We start from the raw sequence: 24,011 nt of genomic DNA, 5'->3' as shown, positions 1-24,011 counted from the left end.
GCAAAAAAATCTACGCAACGGGAACCACCTCACATCCGCCCATGACTGTGGGCACGGCTGTTCGAACAGTTAGTTAACCTCTGCAGAGGGGTACACTTGACCCACAAGATACGAACTTATTCCGAACACCCGTCGGTGTCGGAGGTTCGCAACAAAGCCTTTCCCAAGCCGACCCAGGGATACCTCATGCCACATAGAAGGATCAAATCCTCACATAAATTTAGGCCATTTTAGTTTTCACAAATCAAACTCCAACCACCTCGATCGGTAAGTTAGCAAGTTTCTCGTTCTTGCCTTACCAGGAACCCGGTTTGGCTCCAACCGACCCCGCCCCGGCGTTCCCAACTATTGGCATGCGAGGTTTCCCTGAACCGACAAGATACTTAGCCAGGGTGTCCCATTCCACCTTGTGGTTGCACTTTGATTATGTTCGATGAGTTTCCCACAGGAATCGGTCCTTTTATGCGAATACGGGACAGTGTCACGCAGGCACAATCCCCGCATCGCGAGTTTTCACAATTCATTTTATTTTTAAACACACCGACACCACATGTCGGGTTTCAAGGCTTCTCAAACCCATTTCCCAAGTTTTCGACAATCAACGGTGTATGTGGGATATTTGGTATACGTGCTCAGAGAGCACGGATACCAAAGTACTACAAGGGTGGAGCGACAAGGAATCAGGGTAGTACAACCTACAAGAAATAGTGCGACTACTGGGTAGGTCCGTCGGTTTGGCACGCAAACCGAGGCCAAACAAGTTAAGTGTGTGATTCTAGTAATGCAAGTTGCAAACAAAATAATAATTATTTTCCAATTATAGGAGCAATTTGTCAAAGGGTGACTTGCCTTGCTCAAGGTCTTCACGAAGCTTCACGAATCTTCGAGAAAACCACGATCGACGAAAATCCGATAACCGTGACTATACACAAACAATCGAAAACCTAAAAAAATACCAAAAGAAAAACCCTATTTAGACTAATTAATAGTGCCATTAGATATATCTCAATTTTACGGAATTATTGGAAGTGGAACGGAGTCAATCGGAGGAGCGGTTGAGAAGATATGGATTTTCTAAGGATTATTTGATTTTCTGTCTAAAGGAAAAGGAATTATTAATTCCCTTGGAAAAGAAAAGGAAGGAGGGATCAGATTTAGACTTCCTCGGGCGGCTTAGGCGTGGCCCGAGGGGTTCACAAGGCTTGGCCGGCCATTGGGCCGACCGCGGCCATGGGGAGGCGGCCCATTAGGGCGCGCGGGGAGAGAGGGAGGCCGACGGGGTGGGCGCGGTCCACCGCGCGGGGTCCCGAGATGGGCCCGTATGGCGGCGGTCGGGTGTATGGTGGGGAGGGCGCATGCGGGGACGGGCGAGACGGATCGGTGGATTGGGTGCAGATGCGGTGTGCCGGTTGACAAGGAGGCGGCGGGCCCACGTGCAGCCTCATGGCTCACCGGGTTCTGCGCGCACGGGGATGAAGGGGCGAGGGCGAGCGGCTGACCGGCTTGACCGGGTCAAGCCGACGTGGCACCTATGCCAGGCCACGTGGGCGGCAAGAGGAGGAAGAAGGCCGTGGCCGGGGATGAACGACGGACGGCAGCGCGCGTCGGCGGAACGGCACGAGGCGCGGCGGGAGGAGGAATGACCACCGGGGGAGAGAGGACGAGGTGAGGGTGTCGTTTCTTGGTTCGGATGCGCCAGGGGAGCTTCGACGGCGACGAATCGCGGCGGCGACCTCCGGCGGTGGCAAAAGAGGGGATTCGTCGACGGGCGACGGGAGTCCGATTCGCGGCTGCGGGAGCATCTCTGGTGCTCAAGGGTTTCGTTTCTAGTGTCGGATGGAGCAGAGGGACTTCGAGAGAAGCCTGTGACGGCGAGGTGCGGTGCGGGTTCAAGCGGCTTCGGCGGCGAGCTTATGGCGGCATCGACGGCGCTAGGGGATGATTTGGGGTGGTCCTAGGGAGCTTAAGAATGGTGGTGGCGCGAGGGATTGGCGAGGGGGTCCACGGCGGCGCATAGGCGGGCGCGGCGGCGGCGAAGCATAGCAACGGCGGGGCGGCACGTTTACGGGGATGAGAAAGCAACCGAATGACTCGGGGCTTATCCAAGATGATGCAAATGGCAAGAATTTGGGCGAAGAGCTCACCGGCGTGTGGAAACGGTATCGGCGGCGATTTGAGGATGGAAAGGGGTGGAAGGCCGATGGCGGCACGCGACCAAGCGGCGGCGCACGGCGGATGACGCCGAGGCGGCGTGGCATCGAGGCGAGTGCGTCGGGGAAGATGAGAGGGAGTGCAAAGATGGGGCGGCCCGGAGCTCCTCTTTGGCTCCTCGCGCTCGCCGGCTCCCACGGCACGCGCGACGACGACAACGGCGGTCAAGGCGGCAATGGTGTGGCGAGGAGAGGAGGCGAGACAACGAGGGAGATGGGAGGGCTCGGGTTTTTATAGCGGAGGGGGATGTCGGTTTGGGGAGGGAGGAAACCGACTTAGGGCGGTCAAGGCGGCAGCTGGCGGTTTCGTAGGCAGTGCAAAAGCGGCGACGGCGTGGATGCAAGGGCGCGGTGGAGGCGGTGGATCGGACGGCGAGAATCAAACCGCGAGCGCGGGCTGGCGCGGTCAGGGGGACGAGGCGGTCGCGGTCTCCGGCGCTAGGCGCCATTGGCGGAGCAGTGTGCCGGTCCAGGAAGAGAAAAAGGAAAAGGGGAGGAAGGAAAAAGGCTCAGTCCCTTGCCATTTTGGTGAGAGAGAGAGAGAGAGGAGGGTGGCACTGCCTCTCTGCTTTGGAAGCTAGCGGTGGAGCCATGGATGACGGCAAAAGGCGAGCGGCCGGGCGGTCGGCCACGACGCGGGAGCGCGCGCGGACGCAAGGGTGCGGCGGGAATTCAAAGGCGGTGGCGAAAATCGAATCGCGGCGACGGCGCATAGCGTGGCGAGAGGAGAGAGAGAACCGAGAGAGAATGAGAGAGCTCTCTCTCCCGAGCAGCTTGCGTGCGGCGCACGTGGGAAGGGAGGAGGGGGAACGGCTAAGAGAAGAGATGGGCCGAGGGGAGGGGGATTCGGCCCATCCAAAACTAGGAGGAAAAATAGACTTCTGCAGAGGAATTGAATTGGAGAGAATTGGAGTTTGGATTTTGATTCAAATTCGATATTTGAACTCGAGCGCTCAGGGAGAAATCAAGGAAGGCTCAATATAGGGTTTGGTATTTTTTCGGAATTGGGAGCGAGTGTTTAGCGAGGATTCAAAGGATGCGATTGAATTTCGGAATTTGATTTGGAGACTTGAATCGGAAGAGGAATTTGAGGTGGAGGATTTTGATTTCGATGAGAGGGAACAACGGGATTTGAATTGAGATCCTTGGCACAACTTAGACTCGCACACAAAGAACGAAATTTTCGCAATTAGGATTTTGCCGAATTAGTTTTTAATGTCTCACGAAAAGCGGAGTGTTACACTATCTTTTTAAAAAAATGGATTAATTTGATTTTTTAAAACAACTTTCGTATAGAAACTTTTTGCAAAAAACGCACCATTTAGCAGCTTGAAAAGTGTGCGCGCGAAAAACGATGGAGATGTATTGGGAAAATGAGGTGCCGAACACACATCTATATTGGTTTCCTTCCTGTAATATGCAGTGCAAAACAGATTAATTAAGATTTATCACTGCAGTGTACTCGCTCCATTCCAAAATATAAAGCACAACCTCCATTAACCCAAAGACCAAGAAATAATTATTATTATCTTGTAGTTTGGATCATCCTAATAAATGTAATGCATGCATCCAATAGAATTAGATAACATGAGAGTAGAGGATTTAAAAAAGTAGTAATTTAATCGAGAAGATGTCATAGTAAATTGCATGCTTGCATGCATGCCTTATACTAGTAGTACTATTATGTAACATCTAAGAAAAGTGGTTATGCCTTACTCCCTCCATTCCAAATTGATCTACATATAGTTTTTTTAAGTTTATTTCTAAATGATCTACATATTTGTGTTTATTTATTAGGTCTATTCGTTATTTGTGCATTGGAGTAAATGGACATTGATGCATGCATCCATGCACACATGTATTTATAACCCACATGCAATATCTTGATTTGCTATTAGCTAGAAAATAGTGGGGATGGTGCATGCATTGAGTTTGTTGCTAGAGTAAATATAGTATAAGAGAGTTATTAGTTTTTCTTGGTCTTAGTGTAACTATGAAATATGTGGATCAATTTAGAATGGATGAAGTATATTATGTAATGGAAGTAGAATTGTTTAAACGCAAGGAATATGTCATGGCCATGATCAAAACAAATGCTAGTCTCTTTGATCTCTCTATTGGTACCAAATTAAAGCGCAACGAAATCCAGAAGAGCAGGAGTAAAGGAGAGGTTAATTAGCTGGTCTGGTCCAAATGAGACTGTCCTAGTAGCGACATGATCGCGCATTTCTTTCTATATGTGATTCTTGTGCGTCCGAAGAAGGGCCAACATTAATTTGATAGTTTATTTTGCACCCGACAATAGTATAGTACTACCAGCATGGAGTACTTAATTAGTTGTAGCGGCAAAAAAGAAAATCACTAGTTATTCCTAGTTTCATCCCAAAATAAATTAGTCTATTACGAGATGTAACTTAATATAATACTCCCTCCGTCCCATAATGTTGCAACCTAGGATGGGATGAGACTCATCCTAAGACTACGAATCTGGACATGTCCTAGGATGGGTAGGTTGCAACATTATGGGACGGAAGGAGTACGAGTTTCTAGATTCGTAATAATATAATATATTCTAGGACGGAAAGAGTATGTCATTCATGAGTTCACGGAAGAGTACTTAGTCTTTAGTGAAGAGCTGAGAGAGCATATGTAGATTGTTTTTTGAGGTTGGAGTTGTATTTTGTTTGAATTTACATGCTGATTATATACATTTGTGATCGTCTGAGTAATCCAACACAGCCCACGCCAACCCAGCCAGAGGGGAGTATTGAAGTATTTTACATGTACGTGAACACGTGTGCATGTGTAGCGCAGATCTACGGACAGTATATTTGTTGGATTATCTATGACTGTAGCATGCGATAGAAAAACGCCTTTGCTATTTAAAATGGTGATGAAATCTTGGCACGAATCACGCAAGTGGTTTGATTGACAATTGGTGTAGTAGGTTAATGGCAACAGGTTGCTCGATTTGCGCAAGGCCATACTGGCTGCTACCGACCGACTGACTGAGAGCTGACTCAAATTAACCTTGAACCAAGCGAAGCAAAGCAACCAGGGGTTGGGTTAATTTAGTTTAGTTTACTTGATTGCTGACGAATCTATCTGGAATAGTAGTAGAGTTTTGCGATGTGCGTGCGCAAGCCCAAAGTTTTTTGGTCGCTGACAAGACAGCATGTGCATGCATATCAGCATCAGGCCATCAGCGTGTTGATGCTGTGGGCGTGCAACGCATGGCAGCGAGTAAAAATGACCGAGATTGAAATTGCAGTGATATACTACTACACTGGGTGAGTGAAGAGTACTAGTACCTATTATACTCCAGGACAGGAGTAGTAGTAGTAGGAAAACTGATAAATCCTTGGGTTGGGTTGGGTTGATGGATGGGCAACGAGGCACATGGATGGAGTCATGGAGGAGGGCCTACGTTCGTACGGTGGGGACTATAGTCATTTGGGCGCCTGCAGTTTCACTTCACGAGACGAGTCCTAGTAGTACTCCATTTTCCCATATGCTGGTCGAACTGTTAACCTCTTTGAAAGGATTGAGAAAATATAGAAATAGAAAAAACGTAGAATTTTGATAGAAATGTAAGTGTAAAACAGATGATTGCAAAACGCAGGAAAAACACAGGAATGACCGTTTGATTTAACTGCAGAAAAAACACAGGAATTGGATGAGAGAGATAGACGCAGAAGAGAGTTATCAAGAGGTTCTACCTTATGTTAAATTTCCTTCAAAACTTATATGGGAAGAGACATTCCATAGTAATTTTATAGGATTTCATAGGATCCATTCCTTTGATTCAAAGGGCGATATAGGAAAAATTCATATAGAAATGAAATCCTTTAAAATTCCTATAAATTTCCTTTGAATCAAAGGGGGCCTTAGAGTACAACCAACTACTAGCTCCAATTTATTTATAGCCAATCTAATAACCAATTCATACAATAGTTGCTTACTTTACAATTAATATGTGGTCTCACCTGTCATACACACATCGCGTCTTGGAGTTCGTGCTGCAGCTGACTACAAATCTGTAGCCCGCTGCTTTTCTCTCTCATCTTTTATCTCATTAAAATATATTTATAGCTGACTAATAGTATGCTATTGTACCTTGCTCTTAGGCCTTGTTTAGTTCCTAAAACAAAAACTTTTTACCTATCACATCGAATATTTGGACACATGCATGAAGTATTAAATTAGTCTTAATTTGTTTCCTGGCAGAATCTGTAATTTGTTTTGTTATTAGACTACGTGTAATACTTCAAATATGTGTCCGTATATCCGATGTGACAACGAATCCAAAATTTTTCACCAACTAAACAAGCCCTTAATCTCTATATGTTGGTAGATAGAGTTAAACAACTTTTAGCTTATAACCGATCCAGGTACTATGTTGGTAGAGGTGGATCCTGGAACAAAAAAAAAATTTAGGGGAGACTCAATTACACAGTTTCTTCAACCTCCAGCCATATAGGAACCTTTAGTTTATCATTCATGGTGAAAAAATTGAAAGAGGTGCTCCGGGGAATATCCATGGGTCTTGTGGGTGTAGGGAGGACTTGAGTCCCCCCTGCACCCACTTTGGATCCGCCCCTGTATGTTGGTTTAGGAGTATTTAAGATGTGCTGCTCCAAATGGTGTGTACTACTAAGAGCAAGTACAATAAGGTGACATAAGCGGGCTATACAAGCTGCCACATCAGATTTGTGCTTATGTGGAGGAGAGATGAGAGGAGAGAGAACAAAAATGTGCTTATAAATTTGTAACCAGTTGCAGCATGAGCTCTAATAAACTATGTAAAAAAGATAGATGAATTATGCATTTAATAATGCAGTATATTTCTATAGCTATACATTATATAAGTGAGCTATTAGATTGACTATATATGATGTTTTAAATTTTGAAGTAAGTAGCGGACTATACTATTGAACTTGCTCTAATAGCAAGCTTAGCTCAGGTAGACAAGCCACTTTAAAAGGAACAATGAAGATCAGCGAGACAGCGAAGGAGAGGGGACATGAGATTTCGATTTCATTAGAGAGAGACATACAACGTCCAAAGCAAAGCAAAAGAGGAGAAACAAACAAAAGCAAAAGAAAATAAACTAGAGAGAGAGAAAGTTTTGTGGAATCCAATCAACCAATACGCCGCTCCTCTTCACTCTCCAAGCAAGCAGAGCACAAGAAAGAAAGCAGAGTGAGTGTACAAGCGCAAGAACGTGCTTTGCTCATTAACACACCACACTCCCCGAGGATGGAAGACAAGCGTCTTCTTCGTCTTCCTCGCTTGTTCTCTGCCTGCCCCTGCCTAGCTTAATGTGGAACTAACTAGGAGTATTAATTAATTCCTTCCACTAATTACCAAGCGGCAATCGGCGGCCACGGCCAGTGAGGTCACCGTCCGCTCCGACGACGACAAGCTGCCACTGCTCACTGCTCTCTCGAGTCTGGAAGCAGGCGTTGCTCGGCTTCTCTCACTATGAAGGGCCACCATTCCTTGCCGCCATCGCCGCCGCCCAAGCGCCGCTGCACCGCCCTGGCCGCCGCCGTCCCGGCGCTCGTCGTCTGCTCCATCCTCCTGCCCCTCGTCTTCCTCCTCGGTCTCCACCGCCCCGGTACCTCGCCTCGGATCTGTTCTGTACCTTACCTACATCTACATGCTGCTCACCTCACCTCCTGCTTGTCTTTTTTTTCTTAACTGTCAGCAGGGCATGGATCGGAGGAGCGCGCCGCGGTTGTCATCAGCACTGTACGATTTCATCAACACATTTTTCCCCTTCCTTCTGAATTTGATACATGCTGCATTTCGAAATTACTTATTTCTTTTTTAATTCGGTGTTCTGATTTGTGCGTCATTTTAAATTAGGAATTAGGGTTTAGCAAGCACAAGCATCTGGATGGGAGAATGAAGCACAAGCTACTCAAGGTAATGCTGCTTGCTGATTCTGCCCATTGGCTGACTCATAATTCTTAGTCATCGGGATTTTTTTTTTTTTTTTGAGGGAAGGCTCGCGCCCAGCTTTACTGAAGAATTTTTCCAATTTGACATTCTGTCCTGCCAATTGGAAGATTTGTGTGACTCTGGAGTAAGAACTGACCTTCTGAATATAAATTCCCAAATTTCCAGGCGGGTTTTATGGGTAGGTTTCTGTAGTATAAGAAAAAACAAGACGGCATCGGTTCATGCACTCTGCGTGTGTGTGCAGTGTGCTTGCTGACGCTTTACTGCGTTCTGCCTTGCTTAGCAGGGGTACTCACTCTACACTGTAAGCCAGGGCTTTGTTGCTATTCTCTTATTGCCACCCCAAAATTGTTCTTTGCCAATGTCACTGACAAATGGACTTGGACTGTTGCTGCTGTGAGCAACATTTCTGCTGAACTGCACATCTTTCCATTTCAACTGGTCATATTTCTCTTGTGTTTTTCTTTTCGGCCTTACATTATTGCTTTGCTTTCCTCCTAACTGCTGTTGTCACACCTAATTTTCAATTAACATGTTGTTGTGAAAAATATATCTACTAATTTACCCTGCTGTACTTGCGTGTAAATGTATATGTCCCGTGACTCATGTAACTAAAAACTGCTCTACAGCACTGCAGCAGACTCCCAAATGGGGCTTAGGTCGAATACTATCACAGTATGCCTCTACAGCTATAGTATATTTGTTATTCGTGCCTGGTATCGTGCAACTGGGCTTTGGGAGTGGCACTGAGGGAGGCTTGGGTACGCCATGTTAGGGGTGTAACATATGCATTAGCAGTTTTGTACTAAATGTATTGTGTTACAAATTAATATCAAGTAGATGAATCAGCTCGTATGCGATATGGTTTACACTGCTGCCTAAACTTATTTTGAATGTGCACGGCTATTGAAATGAATCACCCATGCCATTTTGATATTTGCTTGGTTACAATAATCTTTAAGAGCTTGCTCCAATGACCTCTCAAATGATTCCTATTATTTTGGCTAATCTCCTTTTCGTGAAACCAGGATGTTTCTAGAAAGAAAATTCCTGGATCTGATGGGATTTTGGGTGAGAAATCTGGTAGTAGATCAAAGTCCAAGAGTGTTTCTACCAAATCAAAAGAAAAGCTCAAGGGTGTTTTCTCTTTAGTTCAGCTAAAAAATGAGACCAGAAAAAACAAAGGTAAGAAATGTCAGATCAGATTTTGCAGAGTGTTACTGCATTTACTTTGTAAAACAAGAACTGTAAGATACCACCAGCATCCATTTTATAGTATCCAATGTTATTTCAGAACTTCATACACAAAGAAGATACCAGTTAAAGGACTTATCCTGGAGATCAAAGGTAAGAAATAGTTTCTATGCTTATTTGCAATCTTAGGATTTTAATATATGTGCATTTCATTGGTTTGGAGTAACCAACGGATTATTCTTGTCTGTGAGCACAGTTAGTTATAATGTTTGTACTTCTTGCTATGATAAGTTGATTAGTAATGGGATTTTACAGTCAACGGGATCTTCAGGAAGACAGATAGTGAATGTAAAATATTTGAGTAGGAACATTTTTTTTTATTTCCAGTGTGGCTTCAGTAATAATGTATACATTTGTGTTGATTAAAAGTGCAATAATTTTGTACTATACAGTTGACTTGTCCTTTTGGCCATATTTCACACCTTAAAAATTGCTTCTTAGATGTCTCACTGTTGCCAGTACTTTCAATCAGTTAAGAATGCACATACTTGACATAGTTTGCAGCACAGTATAGAACTGAATTTTCCTCTGAAACTTAGTTGGTTGCCCATTTTTTTCGCTGTTACAAGTTTATTCTATGGCTCAGAACCACTGAATAATTTTGTATTACTCTGCAAATCTTGTACACACATGTTTGGTGCTTCTGTTTGTTAATGCTTTGGCAAATCACAACTGCATTATGGACATAATGATACATTAGAAAAGGCTTTTTCAAATTTCAGATTTTTTTCCCTTGGTATAAATGAATTTGAAGACAATAGTAGCACAATAACCTGATAGGTGTTTGTGTACGATGGATGCCCTTTCCTTTTTCTGCCACAAGGCTCTGAATCTGTTCTGTGACAGGATACTACTATTGATAAGAAAGAGAACCAAGAGCAAGAAGTCGAGCATGAGAACCCCAGATCCTGTGAACTTGAATATGGTAGCTACTGCCTCTGGTCTGTTGAGTATAAGGAAGTGATGAAAGATTTTATTGTGAAGAGGCTTAAGGATCAACTTTTCATGGCAAGAGCTCACTATCCTAGTATTGCAAAGCTGAAGAACCAGGAAACATTTACACGTGAACTGAAACAAAACATCCAAGAGCATGAACGCATGCTCAGTGATACCATTGCAGATGCTGATCTTCCACCATTGTGAGTCCGATCTTAGTAATCAAATCTATATCTTCTGCTTTGTTTGTAAAAAAAAAAAAACTTGTACAATTAAACTTCATAACAAATTATATGAGAAATAGCAATGTCAGGACTGCTTCTTTTGTTATAATATTTGACCTTATTTACATTCTTTTTATACCTTTTCAGTTTTGCAAAGAAGCTAGAGAAAATGGAGCGCACAATTGAAAGAGCCAAGTCTTGTGAAGTCGGCTGCACAAGTGTTGAACGGAAACTTAGGCAGCTACTTGATATAACTGAAGATGAAGCTTATTTCCATACAAGGCAGAGTGCATTTCTCTATCATCTTGGGGTACAAACTATGCCAAAAACTCACCATTGCTTGAACATGAGATTGACAGTAGAATATTTCAAATCAACGTCTATTCATACGGTCCAGTCAAACAAGAAGAAACTTGAAGACCCCACCTTCCATCACTATGTGATATTCTCCAAGAATGTGCTTGCAGTTTCGACTACAATTAATTCAACGGTTATGAACTCCAAGGTATTTCCAACTGATTGAAAAACTTATGACCAATGAGTAATCCTTCTCAGTTCTAACTTGTGTCCTCTTGACACATTTCAGGATTCTGGTAGCATTGTTTTCCATTTGTTCACCGATTCACAAAATTTTTATGCGATGAAGCATTGGTTTGACAGAAATATGTATTTGGAAGCAACTGTACATGTAACTGACATTGAGGATCACCAGAAGCTCTCTAAGGATGTTGATTTTCATGATATGAAACTGTTACGACCTGCTGAGGAATTCCGTGTCACGTTCCGTAATCATTATCAATCTTTCCAGAAGCAAATGAAAACTGAGTACATTTCTACTTTTGGCCATTCACATTTCCTCCTGCCTGACCTTCTTCCTAGCTTGAATAGAGTTGTAGTTCTAGATGATGATTTGATTGTCCAGAAAGACTTGTCATCTCTGTGGAACCTCAATATGGGAGGTAAAGTGGTGGGAGCTATTCAGTTCTGTGAAGTTAAATTAGGACAATTGAAGGCTTACACCAAGGAACGTAATTTTGGCACCAATTCATGTGTGTGGTTATCTGGTCTGAATGTTATTGAACTGAAAAAATGGAGGGATCTCCACATTACCAGTCGGTATGATCAATTGCTTCAAAAGGTTAGTACTCCTATCCCTAAGATCTTACATTCGATTGTAACTTTTATCATAGAAAATATCTGAATTCCTTTCTAGTAGCCCTGGTTATCCTTCCACAATTTCATTTATTAATTGTGTCCCAATAAGAGCAGTATTCTCATGCACTGCCTTTGTCTTTGTAGTTGCAAAAGGACAGTGTGACATCATTTCCACTTAAAGTACTTCCCATAAGCTTACTTGTCTTTCAAGATTTGATATATCCTTTGGAAGATTCATGGGTCCAATCAGGTCTTGGACATGATTATGGAGTTAGTCAAACCGATATAAAAAGGTCTGTTACTCTACACTACAATGGTGTCATGAAACCTTGGCTTGATTTGGGCATACATGATTACAAGGGCTACTGGAGGAAATATATGACCAACGGGGAAAGGTTTATGACAGAATGCAATATACATTAATAACAGACTAACAGTGACATGAGATTCACTACATTCTACATTTCTCGGATTTTGGAGCAACAGAACTTTCGGGAACAAAGAGGGTTAGAGTGAGATGAAATCTGATGCAGCATTATAATGAATTGAGTATAGTAAGGGTGGCATGGTGGCACTACATTAATTCCAAAATGGAGATAGGATGAAATGTTTTTGTGCCAGATTTTAAGCAATACTTCATGGTAGCTAAAGATGGTAGCAGGCCACCAGCATGATACCTTTGAAGTAGATCCCTGGTTAACAATGGTGTATGTTGATTCCTTCACCTGTTACACGATTTGGATGGATCTTCTTCACATTTACCACTTTGGGATTGCAAAAGTGCAGTTCCCTGGTGGTTATTTTTTCGTATAAATTCTTTCATGTGTATCTTTGCTCGTTGTATAAGAGCTATACTGTATAACTTGAGTGTTCACTAGCATGGCATGTACAGATGTAGAATGCCTCAACCCGCAAGTATTGGGTGATTCTTTCTTTCTTCTTCAAGGCCTATGTACCATGTCACACCAATGTTAAGTTTTGAGATCTTTGCATTTTGTACATCGGAAGGATTCTTGTATCATCAGTTTGATAAAAGATAGTACATAGAGCTAAAACAGCTTCAACGTCCAAGCATTGCAAAACCAGAATAGCGTGATTGCATACTGCAGGCTCATCTACCTTTACATTTTGTCTTCAGCACTCAGGACATCCTGTAAAGGTCACTCATTCACATATGCCTGTTTGGTACAGCTCCAACTCCTAAATTTAGCTTCAGGAGTTAGGTCTGTAGTGGAGTTGTGGAGCTGCCTAAACCCAGCTCCACAATTCTAGTTCATTTTGTGAGAAAGCTCCACTCAGCTCCACTCCTAGTTTTGGTGGAGCTGAAACTGTTTGACTGAGCTCCAGCTCCAGGAGGGGTGGAGCTAGTGCTGGAGCTGTGCCAAATAGACCTCAGGCCATCGTTGATTGTAGCAAAATATAACATTAGTAAGGTTTTATTCGGTTTATTTTTGGTATGACAACCAAAGCAATAGCATGAAAGAATTTTGGTTTTGATGCCAAAATTATGTGCCCTACCAAATTTTTGGCAATTTGAATAGTTCTTTGGTTAGTTTTGGTTTGCTAAAAAAATGCCAATAATAACACATAGGTTGCCAAAAAAAATGGCTTTGGCACTACCAAATTTTTTTCTAGGTTTTGATATTTTCCATATTAATTTTGACATGGTAGCAACCAAAACGCTGAACAAAAAAAGAAGACCAGGGCACACACTACGGTAGTGTTTGGTTGAGGGGATGGGATGGGACGAACCCACTTTTAGGGGTGTTTGGTTGAGGGGTGAGTGGGATGGGTTGGTCCCTGGAGAGGAATATTCCTCTCAGATCCAGGACCAACCGATCCGGGAAAATGTGGCGGACGAACTCGTCCCACCTGGGACGAGCGAACGGCGTGACGACGCCTTCCTACCGCGCTCGCGCTGCTCGCCCTCGGGAGCAGCAGCATATGGCTCGTGCGACAGCGACAGCGGCAGGCTCGGCGACGGTGACCACGCAGGGCTCGGCGACGACGACCGCGGCGGTGGGGGGCTCGGCGACAGCGACGGCAGATCCAGTGGTGGGGAGGGTGGCGGCGGTGGATCCAGCGATGGGGAGGACTGCGGCGGCGGATTCGGCGACGGGGAGGAGCGGCAGCGGCATGCGAGGAGGAGGTCGAGGGGCGGCGGCGGATCCGACGATGGGGACTGTGGCGGCTTGCGAGGAGGAGCTCGCGGGGGAGGAGCGGCGGCAGCGTGCAAGGAGGAGGTCTAGGGGCGGCAGCAGATCTGGCGATAGTGCGGCGGCGGATTCGGCGATGGGGAGGAGCTGCGGCGGCTTGCGACGAGGAGCTCGCGGGGGAGGAGCGGCGGCGGCGTGCGAGGAGGAAGTCGAGGGACGGCGGCGGATCCGGTGATGGGAAGGAGTGGCGGCGGCTTTTCCTCTTGCTCTTACTCACCGCCGGCTCATCCTCTTGCTCTTCCTCCGGTGATGGGGAGGACTGTAGCGGCAGATCCGGCGATCGGTTGACGGTGATTGCAAATGGCGTCCATCCCTTCCCTCTCTCATCCCTTCAACCAAACAAAAAATTGGGATCGTCCCATCTTACAAACCAAACATGTGAGTGGAATCATCCCAACCCAAAAATCAGGGATGATTCCATCCTATCCCACTTAGTCCCGAAACCAAACACTACCTACAAGATTCATCCCAGTCTCCCGCCGTATAGCAGGTGAGGTGAAATATATGTACTCCCTCCGTCCCATCATTTTAAGTACAGCCATAGTTTTCCGCGTTTAACTTTGATTGTCTGTCTTATTTAAATTTTTTTTTAAAAAAAAATAAAAACATAAATCATAAGTAAATTACTATTCATATTTTATCATCTCATAACAAGAAAAATACTAATTTAAAAAAATTGTAAATAAGACGGACGATCAAAATTAAGCACGAAAACTTTGATAATAGCTAATGACACTCGATGGTTCAGTATAATAATACAGATACATCGATGGTTGAGGAGATCGTCAATAGCTAATGACACTCGATGGTTCAGACCGCTAATAATTAATTAATGACAGTTTGCAGCATCATACAGACATCGATCAGTTTCAACTAGAGGTCGTCGGAGTCAACGTAGCCCTTGGTCCGCAGCTGCTCACGGGCGTTGGCCTGCATCCGGCGGATGAGTTGAGAGCTGGTGTTGAGAGCCTGCACGACGTTGGTCGATCTCCTTCAGCTCCGGGGAATCATCGCGGATCACCGGAAGAGGAACCGGCGCCCTCGGCACCATCGACAGCAGGTGGTGCACCCGTTCCATCGGCATCCTTTTCTTCTTCACAGCCTCCTCCTTCTTCATCTTCTTGGCCGCCTTCTCCTCCGATGGCGTCGCCTCCTTGGAGCACCTCTTCAGCTCATTTGTCATCGCCACACATCGATCTTCTTCTCTTCCCTTTAATTCCTCCTCCTCCGACGGCGTCGCCTTGTTGGGTATTGGAATCGATTTTGTGAATTGGTGGACACGAGCTGAGCTAGCGATGCTGGTCTGCATTTATATATGCATCACTTTACCTGGGGGAGGCAAAACAAGTAGGATTCGAGTCCAATTGGCCGGATCGATCGGCGTTCGGTCTCTTAATCGGATCGGACGAGTTGGCTAGACGACGCCGATGCACGGATCGGAGGAGGGCGTCGTGCGGGAGTCAATCGGATGACGTAAATATAATCCGCAAATTAAGCCTTCCTATGGGCTATGGCAAGTGTAATACTAGTACGTATTTTTGGTCGTCGTCGTCGTAATAAAATCTGTTTACAGATATATACAGATGCTACTAATCAGTAATAAAATCTGCTTCCACACCACCGAAGAAGCAAATCATCGTAATGTCATGCTCATCTACATTATATTACTAATACAGTTAGGAGAGATCGATGGTGATACTTGAATTGAGGTAGCTAGGTATGGAGGGCCTAGCTAGCTAGGCTGTTGAGGCCGGCATGTCGGCGACGGATTTGGTGACCCAGCGCTCGACGTAGCCCTTGGTCCGGAGCTCCTCGCGGGCCCTGGCCTGCGCCCGGAGGATGACTTGGTTGTTGGAGTTGAGGAGCAGCACGGTGTGGGCGAGGAGATCCTCCATCTCGTTGACGTCGGGATCGTCGCACCGTGGTCTGTCGCGAGGAGGAAACGGCCTCGGCACGAACGACAGCAGCCGCTCCACCTCTTCCCTCGTCAGCCTCTCCTTCACCTTCACCTTCATCTTCTTGGCCGCCGCCCTCCGCGTTGGAGCACCTCTTCAGCCCTAGCCTCGCCCCCTCCTGTATCATCAGATCACTAAATTCGCCAGCCATATCGCTCGCTCGACACCTCGATCTCAATCTCAATTTGATTTGGGGATCGATGCAGAGGGGTGGTTCTAGCTAGGGATCACCGGCGGCTAAGGCTTCTCTCTCTATTTTATCTCGTGAGTACGCGTTCCGACTTCCGAATCAGAAACATATTAGAACACACGTTCATAATTATGTTGGGCCGCACAAGGGCCGAGCAAGATAACATTGGTAGCACATATCAATTACGGAGTAGTATTAGGCCCCGTTTCTTTCAGCTTGGGATTATTATAATCTAGATTATTGAGTCAGATTACTATAAGCTATATTGTTATAATCTATAGTAGAATAAGCGGTTAGTTGTTTCTTTCCTAGATTATTAGACGCAAAATCTATTTCGCGAGGCATCTCGATTTAGACTTAACTAGCGACGCGGACAATTACGTGGGTAGTACTAGTAGTAGTAGCTAGCGTTACAGACATGCATGCAATGCAAGTAGTTTTTACTATTAGGTTGTGTATATTTTTTTTCTTCTTATGAAATTTTCTCTTAAACTACTCATCCAATCTACGATCCGATTACACCGATGTGTTCGTAACAATTAAATATTTACAACAAGATCTCACATGATTATATTTTGATGAAAAATCACAAATTACTTTTATGATATGTCTAAATTACTTTTAGATTTCACTAAGTTACTTCTTAGACATACAAAAGTAAATTCAGTAAAGTCTAGAAGTAATTTACATATATTATAGAAGTAACTTAGAACAAAACAAATGTAACTTTGGCATGTCATTTGAAGTAAATCGGTTGTAGAGATAAAAATATGACTCTATCTAGAAATTAAATTAATCAGCACAAATTATGGAATTAACTAAAAACAATAATAAAAGTAATCACCTCAGAGCATTATGAATATATAGGAAGTATTTTAATCAAATCTAAAAGTAACTTATATATATGATAATTAAATATATGATAATTTGTTCAACGAAAAAAGGAATTAATTAAAGTTAATTTCTTTTTGTTATAAGTTACTTCTATAATATATGTAAATTACTTTTAAGCTTTACTGAATTTACTTTTGTATGTCTAAGAAGTAACTTAGTGAAATTTAAAAGTAATTTAGACATATCTTAAAAGTAATTTGTGATTTTTCATCAAAATATAATCATGTGAGATCTTGTTGTAAAGATTTAATTATTACGAACACAACGGTGTAATCGAATCGTAGATTGGATGAGTAGTTTAAGAGAAAATTGTATTTGAAGTATAAGTTGATAGTGTCTCTTGTAGATGGAGTGGTAGCCGGTTTAGACAAACCAGCTACCATTAGCTATGTAGTCACGTCCATTATTAGAGCCTAGATTATTAGGTTTGCAAGTCTAAAAAGGGAGTGGGGTGGCATGGTGGGTAATTTTTTACTCAATAATCTGGAAAAAGCTCACCTAAATGAGCTTATCAGATTATAATAAGCTGGACTCCAGATTATAATAAGCTACTTCAATAAGTTATCTGTTTCTTCCAGCTTACTCTCCCAATAGTCTGAATTATAATAATCGCAAGCTGAAAGAAACAGGGCCTTAATCTCTATTAACTTTTTTTTATTTTGGTCGGATCAAATTAATCGCCACGTACGGCCCCCACTTGAACACTGAATTAATCATCGCCCCTATTTCTCTCGAGATACACCTCCTACTTTGTGCCTAATATCAGGGCCACATGCCAGTGATTTCCTACCATATAAATAATCTCGGTAAGTTAATTAATATGTACTGCATGGACTACTATATATTAGAAAACTCAAATTATCTCCCTTAAAAAAGATATCCCCTTATATTTTTACATGTAACTTAAATTTAAGGGGATATCCCTCGAGAGAAAAAAAAATCCACTTCCATATACATGTATATTAGCATGCATGCTTGCAGATGAAGATCTCTGTGTGTAGTGTAAAGTGCTATGTCACGTATCCAACCACGCAGGTAATTAAGCAAAAGGATTGATTAATTTCCTAGCTAGCTAGCGGCGGCGAGATCTCGCATCCCCGGCCGGCCCCGTAGAGAGTGTTAATTTCCTACTACATGCGTGTGCCCCTTGTTAATTTACGTACATGAAACACGAGAAATTCGCTCTTAATTTCCGGATTACTACAATATATACGGGATCCTAATCTCACTGGTGTAAATTAAGAAAGCCTTTTAATTATTTGGAGCGACATATATCAAATCCCTCGTTTACGCATACATGCATGGATACATGCTATATTTCCTAAGTTAATTCCTTGATTGCATGCATGTGCATCACTCTGTATCATTATATATTCAAACGCGCGCTGATTGGCTCGATCATTAGCTCCATTATTCCTAGCTAGCTAGTACATACATTTCTCCTTCAGCTATAGCTACAGTGTCAGCCGGCCGAGATATGGGCGACAGCTTGTCTTGTCAGAGGAACACCGACGACGACGCCGCTCCGCCGCCGCCGCTGGTGCCCGTCGGCGGCCAGCAGCAGCCGGAGTACATGAGTAGTGAGCAGGTGAGGACGAGGAGAGGCCAGCCAAGCAGCAGAAACCGGGGCGTGGGCGTGGCAGATGAATATCAAACACGACGAGGTGTTGATGATAATGTTGGCGTTCCCATCAGTTCACAGCCCCCTACGCTGCGTCCTCGAAATTTTATGAGGTTTTGCGCTACCTGCAACCGCACACTTAGTCCACAGATGAACGTCTACATCTTCAGGTACCTAACCTAGCTGATTAATTAATTTGTTGATGACAATTGATAAACCTTCTTTTTCTTTGATAAATGATAATAGCTTTGTATACATGCACGGTTTAGTTAATTAATTTTCTAATCTCCATACATAATTAACTTGTACACATGCTACTAATTATGATCACTTTTACTTATTTAGGTGAAATCAATTTATATAACTTTTCATCCGTGGTTGGTACTAGTGTATTTTGTTTTTATAGATAGGGAAGATTTTTATTTGTTTGACATGCACGTGCGAATTCTTTTTTTAGAAAAAGAATGAAATTATTGTTGAACAATTGTAATATACTATTGTACAATGATGAGGTGGATTGAAAACTTCACATCCTTTTATGCCTCTCTTTTTTAATTTTAAAATGTTGTAACAGGGGAGAGAGCGCTTTCTGCAGCCCGGAATGTCGGCAAGTACAAATGGACGCCTATGCTCGCATACAGGATATAATTAATTCTTGAACTTGTGCAAGGGGTGATCATCATATTTAATAACGAAGACAGAATAATGCAATTTAATTTCCAAGCCATATTTAGAGAAACTGATACCCTTATTTGTAATATGCATGTATCCATCCCTTCTTAAACTTCTAGAAGGATATCCATGAATGTTCAAGCCTTTACGATCTCATCGTCTACTGTTAGCTATATGGTTAGTGAATGCTTCATGCAATCAGTGTACATCGGTCTTACCTATCTAGGTTACCCACACAGTAAACCGAAGTGTGCTGTCTATATGCATGTAATGCTACTCTTATTTATATGATATGGTTGTTATTTAGATGTGCCCTTTCACTATGTTTAAATTGGCGACCTTTTTGAGGTACTTGATTACCTCTAGATTCAAATAAAATATCATTGCACCAATATCAATCGACCTAATTTGCATTGTATAAATGTGTATGAATCATATAAAAAATCACAAATATAATGTGTAAGGAATGTATCAAAAGAAACTACGATTATATATGCAAGCCACCGGATGAAGTGAAAGAAATTGTTGGGGTATGGTCTTAATTATTATACCAAACTGTAAGCATTTGCGTTAATTTTTTGTATAGAACATGTGAGCTGGTCACCATACGACACCTTTGAAGTAGGCTGCAGTTTACCAGTTACCAGGGTGTTATGTTGAATACTTCACCTGTTCAACTGCACGTTTGGGTTTGCAAAGGTGCAGCTCCTTGCAAGTTGTCATTTTATTCATCCAATTCTTTACCAATGGCAAGCCTGGCTATTTTTCGGTGCGTTGACATCTTTATAGGCAGAAAAACGATGTTTGTTTTGCTCTTTGGCATCAAAATGGCATCTTTATGTCCTGCATATTCCAATATGTTTTTGTTTGCAAGGAATTTAAGCACTCAGATGGCAACACTGCTTGTGCCTTGTCCCCTTTCACTATAAGCAGGGCATTGTGGCTTTTGGATTGCTCTAATAACACATCTTGTGTAAAAATTTCATACGGTAGATAAGAACGCCTAAATCTGAAAGCTCACATTTATCTCCAGTAAGGATCAAGCTAAATCTGTAAGTGGTTTCTGATTTCTGTGAATATAAATCGTTTCCATTTATCTACAGTAAGTATGCAAGCTTTTGTTAGGTTGATGTTGTTTTTTTTTTATAAATGCCCCTTCAATGACTTGATCATGTGTTTTTTTCTATCAATTCTACAAGTAAAGAGTACATTATCAAGTAACAACAGTAGAGACAATCCAATCCTGGTGTTACAAGTCATGAAACTTAGAACTATGGAAATAATGACCTTCCAGAGGACACTTGCAATGCTTCTGCAACTCGAGGTACTTTGCCATATCAAAACTATTCTTGGCACAAAGCTTTCTGTGTCTTGACAAATACAACCTTTCCATGAAGTCCTCATATGTTGGATCCCTTGAGGTAATGAGGAAATATGCGTAACCAACGAGCAGGCCAGATGCAGTTGTGAAGAAGGCAATTGGCTCCATCACATCCCATGAAAATTCCCAGAAAGTAAGGCGGAAGAAGAGCCCAACTTGGCACATGAAGAAACCTAGTCCAGACCACAGGATGCGCCGGACTTGCTTGTGCGCCAGCTTGTCGATCTCTTCCTTCTTCTCCTGGAGCTTCTTCAGCTCTTCTTTTCTTGAATCGTTATCCGGTGAGAGTGCAAGCGGAACAGCTCTTCTAACAAGCTCAACCACCTAAAAATTGTCAAAAAAAAAAGGCTTCAGTTTAATAGCACAAGTGTCACTGAGTTCTAAAAATTGATCAGGCAATTAGGCAGAATTATCACTTCTATACAGTGAAAAGGAAAAACTCCCCATGTCCCCCTGCCAGAAATGAACAAAAGAGAAAAAGGAATCATCGAGAGAAATGATCACGAAATGATGACGTAAATTGCATTAAGATAAGCTTTAAGCTTTGGTGGATGTAGTGTCCATAACTCAAGGAATAAAGTTACAAATTGTGTCAAGGCTGGATCCTGATATGGTATAAGTGGCATAAAAGACAACTACAAAACAAATTCCAGTATTTTACTTTTCCTTGCTTGCTTGGAGTGTTGTATGGTCTTTCTTATGACCAGGGTAGGTGAAGAAGATATCGTTGGAAACTGGAAACATCTTGGTTTTACCACATTGTGAATGGTCATAGCCCAATCTCATTTCTACTGTTTCTGATAAAATCCTGTCTCTACACCTTGATCCAATGCTTCATCCGCCTCATGAATAGCAACGAACTTTGAACAAAACTTCATTTGTTGTTATTTTGTTGGTATCCAATTCGATCAACTTGAATTGTGCATGTCCATTTCGATTATCCATTTCAGGAACACTACTAACATTGCAGGTCAGAGAAAATGGGTGCTTATATAGGAGCATTTGAATCTCCAATGGGCTAAAAACAATTGCAGTAGTGGTCACTACAGGAGTAAAATTCTCTTGAGGCAGTCAATCATTTGGGGGCAAAGCAAAAGGGCCCATTCCAATTGGAATCCAGATCCTCATTCTAAAGGGAGTTGCAAATCAAGAACTGAAGCATGCAAGTACAGGGAGAATGGGGATAATTAGGGAGAAATGTCACCTTCTCGGGGTGGAGGTAGGCCTTGTCGCGGAACAGCAGCACGACGCCGGCCTCGTCCATGGCCCGGGCGAGCGCCTCCGCGTCACGCCGCGTGCGCGCCGCGCCGGCCTCGACGCAGGCGTCCAGGAGCTCCCCGTACCCGACCACCTCCTCCCGCCCGTCCCTCAGCCGCCGCTTGAGCGCCTCCACGCCCACCAGCCGCACCAGCCTCCGCGCCTCCGCCGCCGTCACCTCCGCCTCGGCCTCCGTGGGCCGCGACGACGGCGGATGCGGAGGCGGGGAGAAGAGGCGCACGTGGCGGAGCGCGCAGGCCGCCCCTGTGGCGGTTGCCGGAGAGGGAGGAGGATGCGCGGCGCGGCGGAGGAGGAGGAGGTGGTAGGCGGCCGCGCGCCACATGGTTGGTTGCCGAATGAGGCCGGCCTCCGGCGACGGCGTGGTAGTAGACTTGTATACTACTCCGTAGTAAATGGGCCGGAAGTGGACTGGACTGGACAGAGACCCTTCCTCTCTTTTTCCTTTCCTTTTCAGTTTTTATTTCCTTTTTCTACGTGCTAGTTACCTTCTCTTCTCTTTTTTTCCTTTTTTCTTTTTGAGGATGTCGCCATCGCCAACGTGCTGGTGTGATCTTTACTTTGGAAACTGATGACTTGGGAGCAAGGACAAGAATCAAGAAAAGGATGTGCCGTTACTTTTACTTGTATTCTGTTGTGGGGCCTGTTTACTTTGATACAAAAAAAACCTTACCAAATTTTGGCATTGCCTGTCAAAATTTTGGCAACTATGTCAAAATTTTGGTAGGATTTCTTATATAGTTACCAAAATTTGGCAGCAAACTAAATGTAGCCACTTTTTTTGGCAACTTTACCAAAATTTGGTAAGGTTGAAAATGGCATCAAAGTGAACAGGCCCGTGATGTTGTCCATTCTTGCGAGGTTGCATAGAGAATTCCAATTTGCAAATTCATCACCAACTGAAATTTATGGGGATGAACAAGACTTTTCTTTGGTGAAAGAATGCACCTTGTGCTACCAACTAAGTTGCTCATCCTTGTGCATCTTCATACCTTGTGCTCTTACTCAGTGTATTTAGTTCATGTTTAGAAGGACTTTCACTTCTAAATATAACTACTGAAAGTGGAGTTTGGAGCAGAATTATGGAGCATCCACACCGTCTCTCTAGTTCTTTTTTAGGATCACTCTAACCCATTTTTATTTTAGACTTTAGCCTTAGAAAAAAAAGTGAAGTTGGAGTCCAATCAAACACAACCTTATCCTTATCAAACTTAATTCGTGTCTTCGGAAAAAGTGAAGCCGAAGCTTAAGCCCAATCAAATAGATCCTTGTTCTTATCAAACATTATTCGTTGATCCATTTGTATCTTACATTACATTACTCTTCTTAAACTTGATTGGATTATAAGGCCTATATAACTTTGATACGCTGCCTCCTCTACACACGAGGCATCTATTAAGCCCACCTCCATTGTTGTGGCCACCGCCATCTCCGAACTCCACATGCGACACTCGGTGAGATTAGGCTTCATGTCGTGGAAGGACCCGCCACGTGACCAGTGGTGGAAGCACTTGAGAAAGACGGTGTGACCGTGGAAGCAAAGCTTGACGGCTTTTGGGTACCACACAATGGAGTTGTTTAGGAGGACCACATGAATTCATCGTGTAGATCATCAACCTCGCCCGTGGAGAGAGGGTGGAGAGGAGAGAAGGGAGTGGTAGAGAAGGAAGAATAGAATTAGTCACCAACATGTAGACCCAATGTATATATTTTTTTATTTTTTTTCAATGACTAGGCTACCACGTCAACAAAACCACCCTCAAAAACGATACCCGATTTTACGGTTGAGGGATGCGATTTGACCGAGGGCAAAAGCACAAGGGAGGTGAAATAGACATACTCCAAGTGTAAGATTGCGCAAGTATGTGAAGGCCATAGCGGGCCTGGATATGGCACAAAAGGTCAAGCCCAATTACTAGCAAAAGTGAGTTTGTACTCTCCTGTTTCCTTCACTTATATTCCAGTTTTCAGTTTTAACGCATGCCACATTTATCCTCATGGCTGTCATCAGTGAACCATGGGTGCATGTACACGCATGGGTTAGCTTGAGTGCTCCACTTC

General features: G+C 43.5%; 3 protein-coding genes across 6 annotated transcripts; 2 read left to right on the top strand and 1 right to left on the bottom strand.

The window, feature by feature from the left end:
- Positions 1 to 7,233: 7,233 nt before the first annotated feature.
- On the top strand, positions 7,234 to 13,030 carry LOC127755419 (probable galacturonosyltransferase 7). 4 transcript variants are annotated; one of them, XM_052281093.1, is made up of 9 exons: positions 7,234 to 7,830; positions 7,921 to 7,964; positions 8,082 to 8,141; positions 9,206 to 9,362; positions 9,454 to 9,524; positions 10,278 to 10,570; positions 10,739 to 11,096; positions 11,178 to 11,729; positions 11,891 to 13,030. In XM_052281093.1, the coding sequence occupies exons 1-9, from the start codon at positions 7,695 to 7,697 to the stop codon at positions 12,167 to 12,169; spliced, it is 1,950 nt and encodes a 649-aa protein (XP_052137053.1). In that variant the 5' UTR covers positions 7,234 to 7,694; the 3' UTR covers positions 12,170 to 13,030. The 4 variants fall into 4 exon arrangements, with proteins under 4 accessions (XP_052137053.1, XP_052137054.1, XP_052137055.1 ...); XM_052281094.1 differs by having other exon boundaries at positions 7,924 to 7,964; positions 11,891 to 13,029; XM_052281095.1 differs by having other exon boundaries at positions 9,472 to 9,524; positions 11,891 to 13,028.
- Positions 13,031 to 13,594: 564 nt separating this feature from the next.
- Positions 13,595 to 14,137, top strand: LOC127754265 (uncharacterized). The gene has a single exon (XM_052279744.1). The coding sequence runs from the start codon at positions 13,595 to 13,597 to the stop codon at positions 14,135 to 14,137; it is 543 nt and encodes a 180-aa protein (XP_052135704.1).
- A 6,103-nt stretch (positions 14,138 to 20,240) lies between these two features.
- LOC127754128 (calcium uniporter protein 6, mitochondrial-like) lies at positions 20,241 to 22,341 on the bottom strand. Its single transcript, XM_052279595.1, has 2 exons — positions 21,880 to 22,341; positions 20,241 to 20,999 (listed from the first exon to the last, which is right to left on the bottom strand). The coding sequence occupies exons 1-2, from the start codon at positions 22,273 to 22,275 to the stop codon at positions 20,544 to 20,546; spliced, it is 852 nt and encodes a 283-aa protein (XP_052135555.1). The 5' UTR covers positions 22,276 to 22,341; the 3' UTR covers positions 20,241 to 20,543.
- Between the last annotated feature and the right edge of the window lie 1,670 nt (positions 22,342 to 24,011).

The sequence above is a fragment of the Oryza glaberrima genome, chromosome 11 (assembly GCF_000147395.1).
Source record: "Oryza glaberrima chromosome 11, OglaRS2, whole genome shotgun sequence".
NCBI classification, from domain to species: Eukaryota; Viridiplantae; Streptophyta; class Magnoliopsida; order Poales; family Poaceae; genus Oryza; species Oryza glaberrima.
This window is presented reverse-complemented; position numbering and strand designations above follow the sequence as displayed.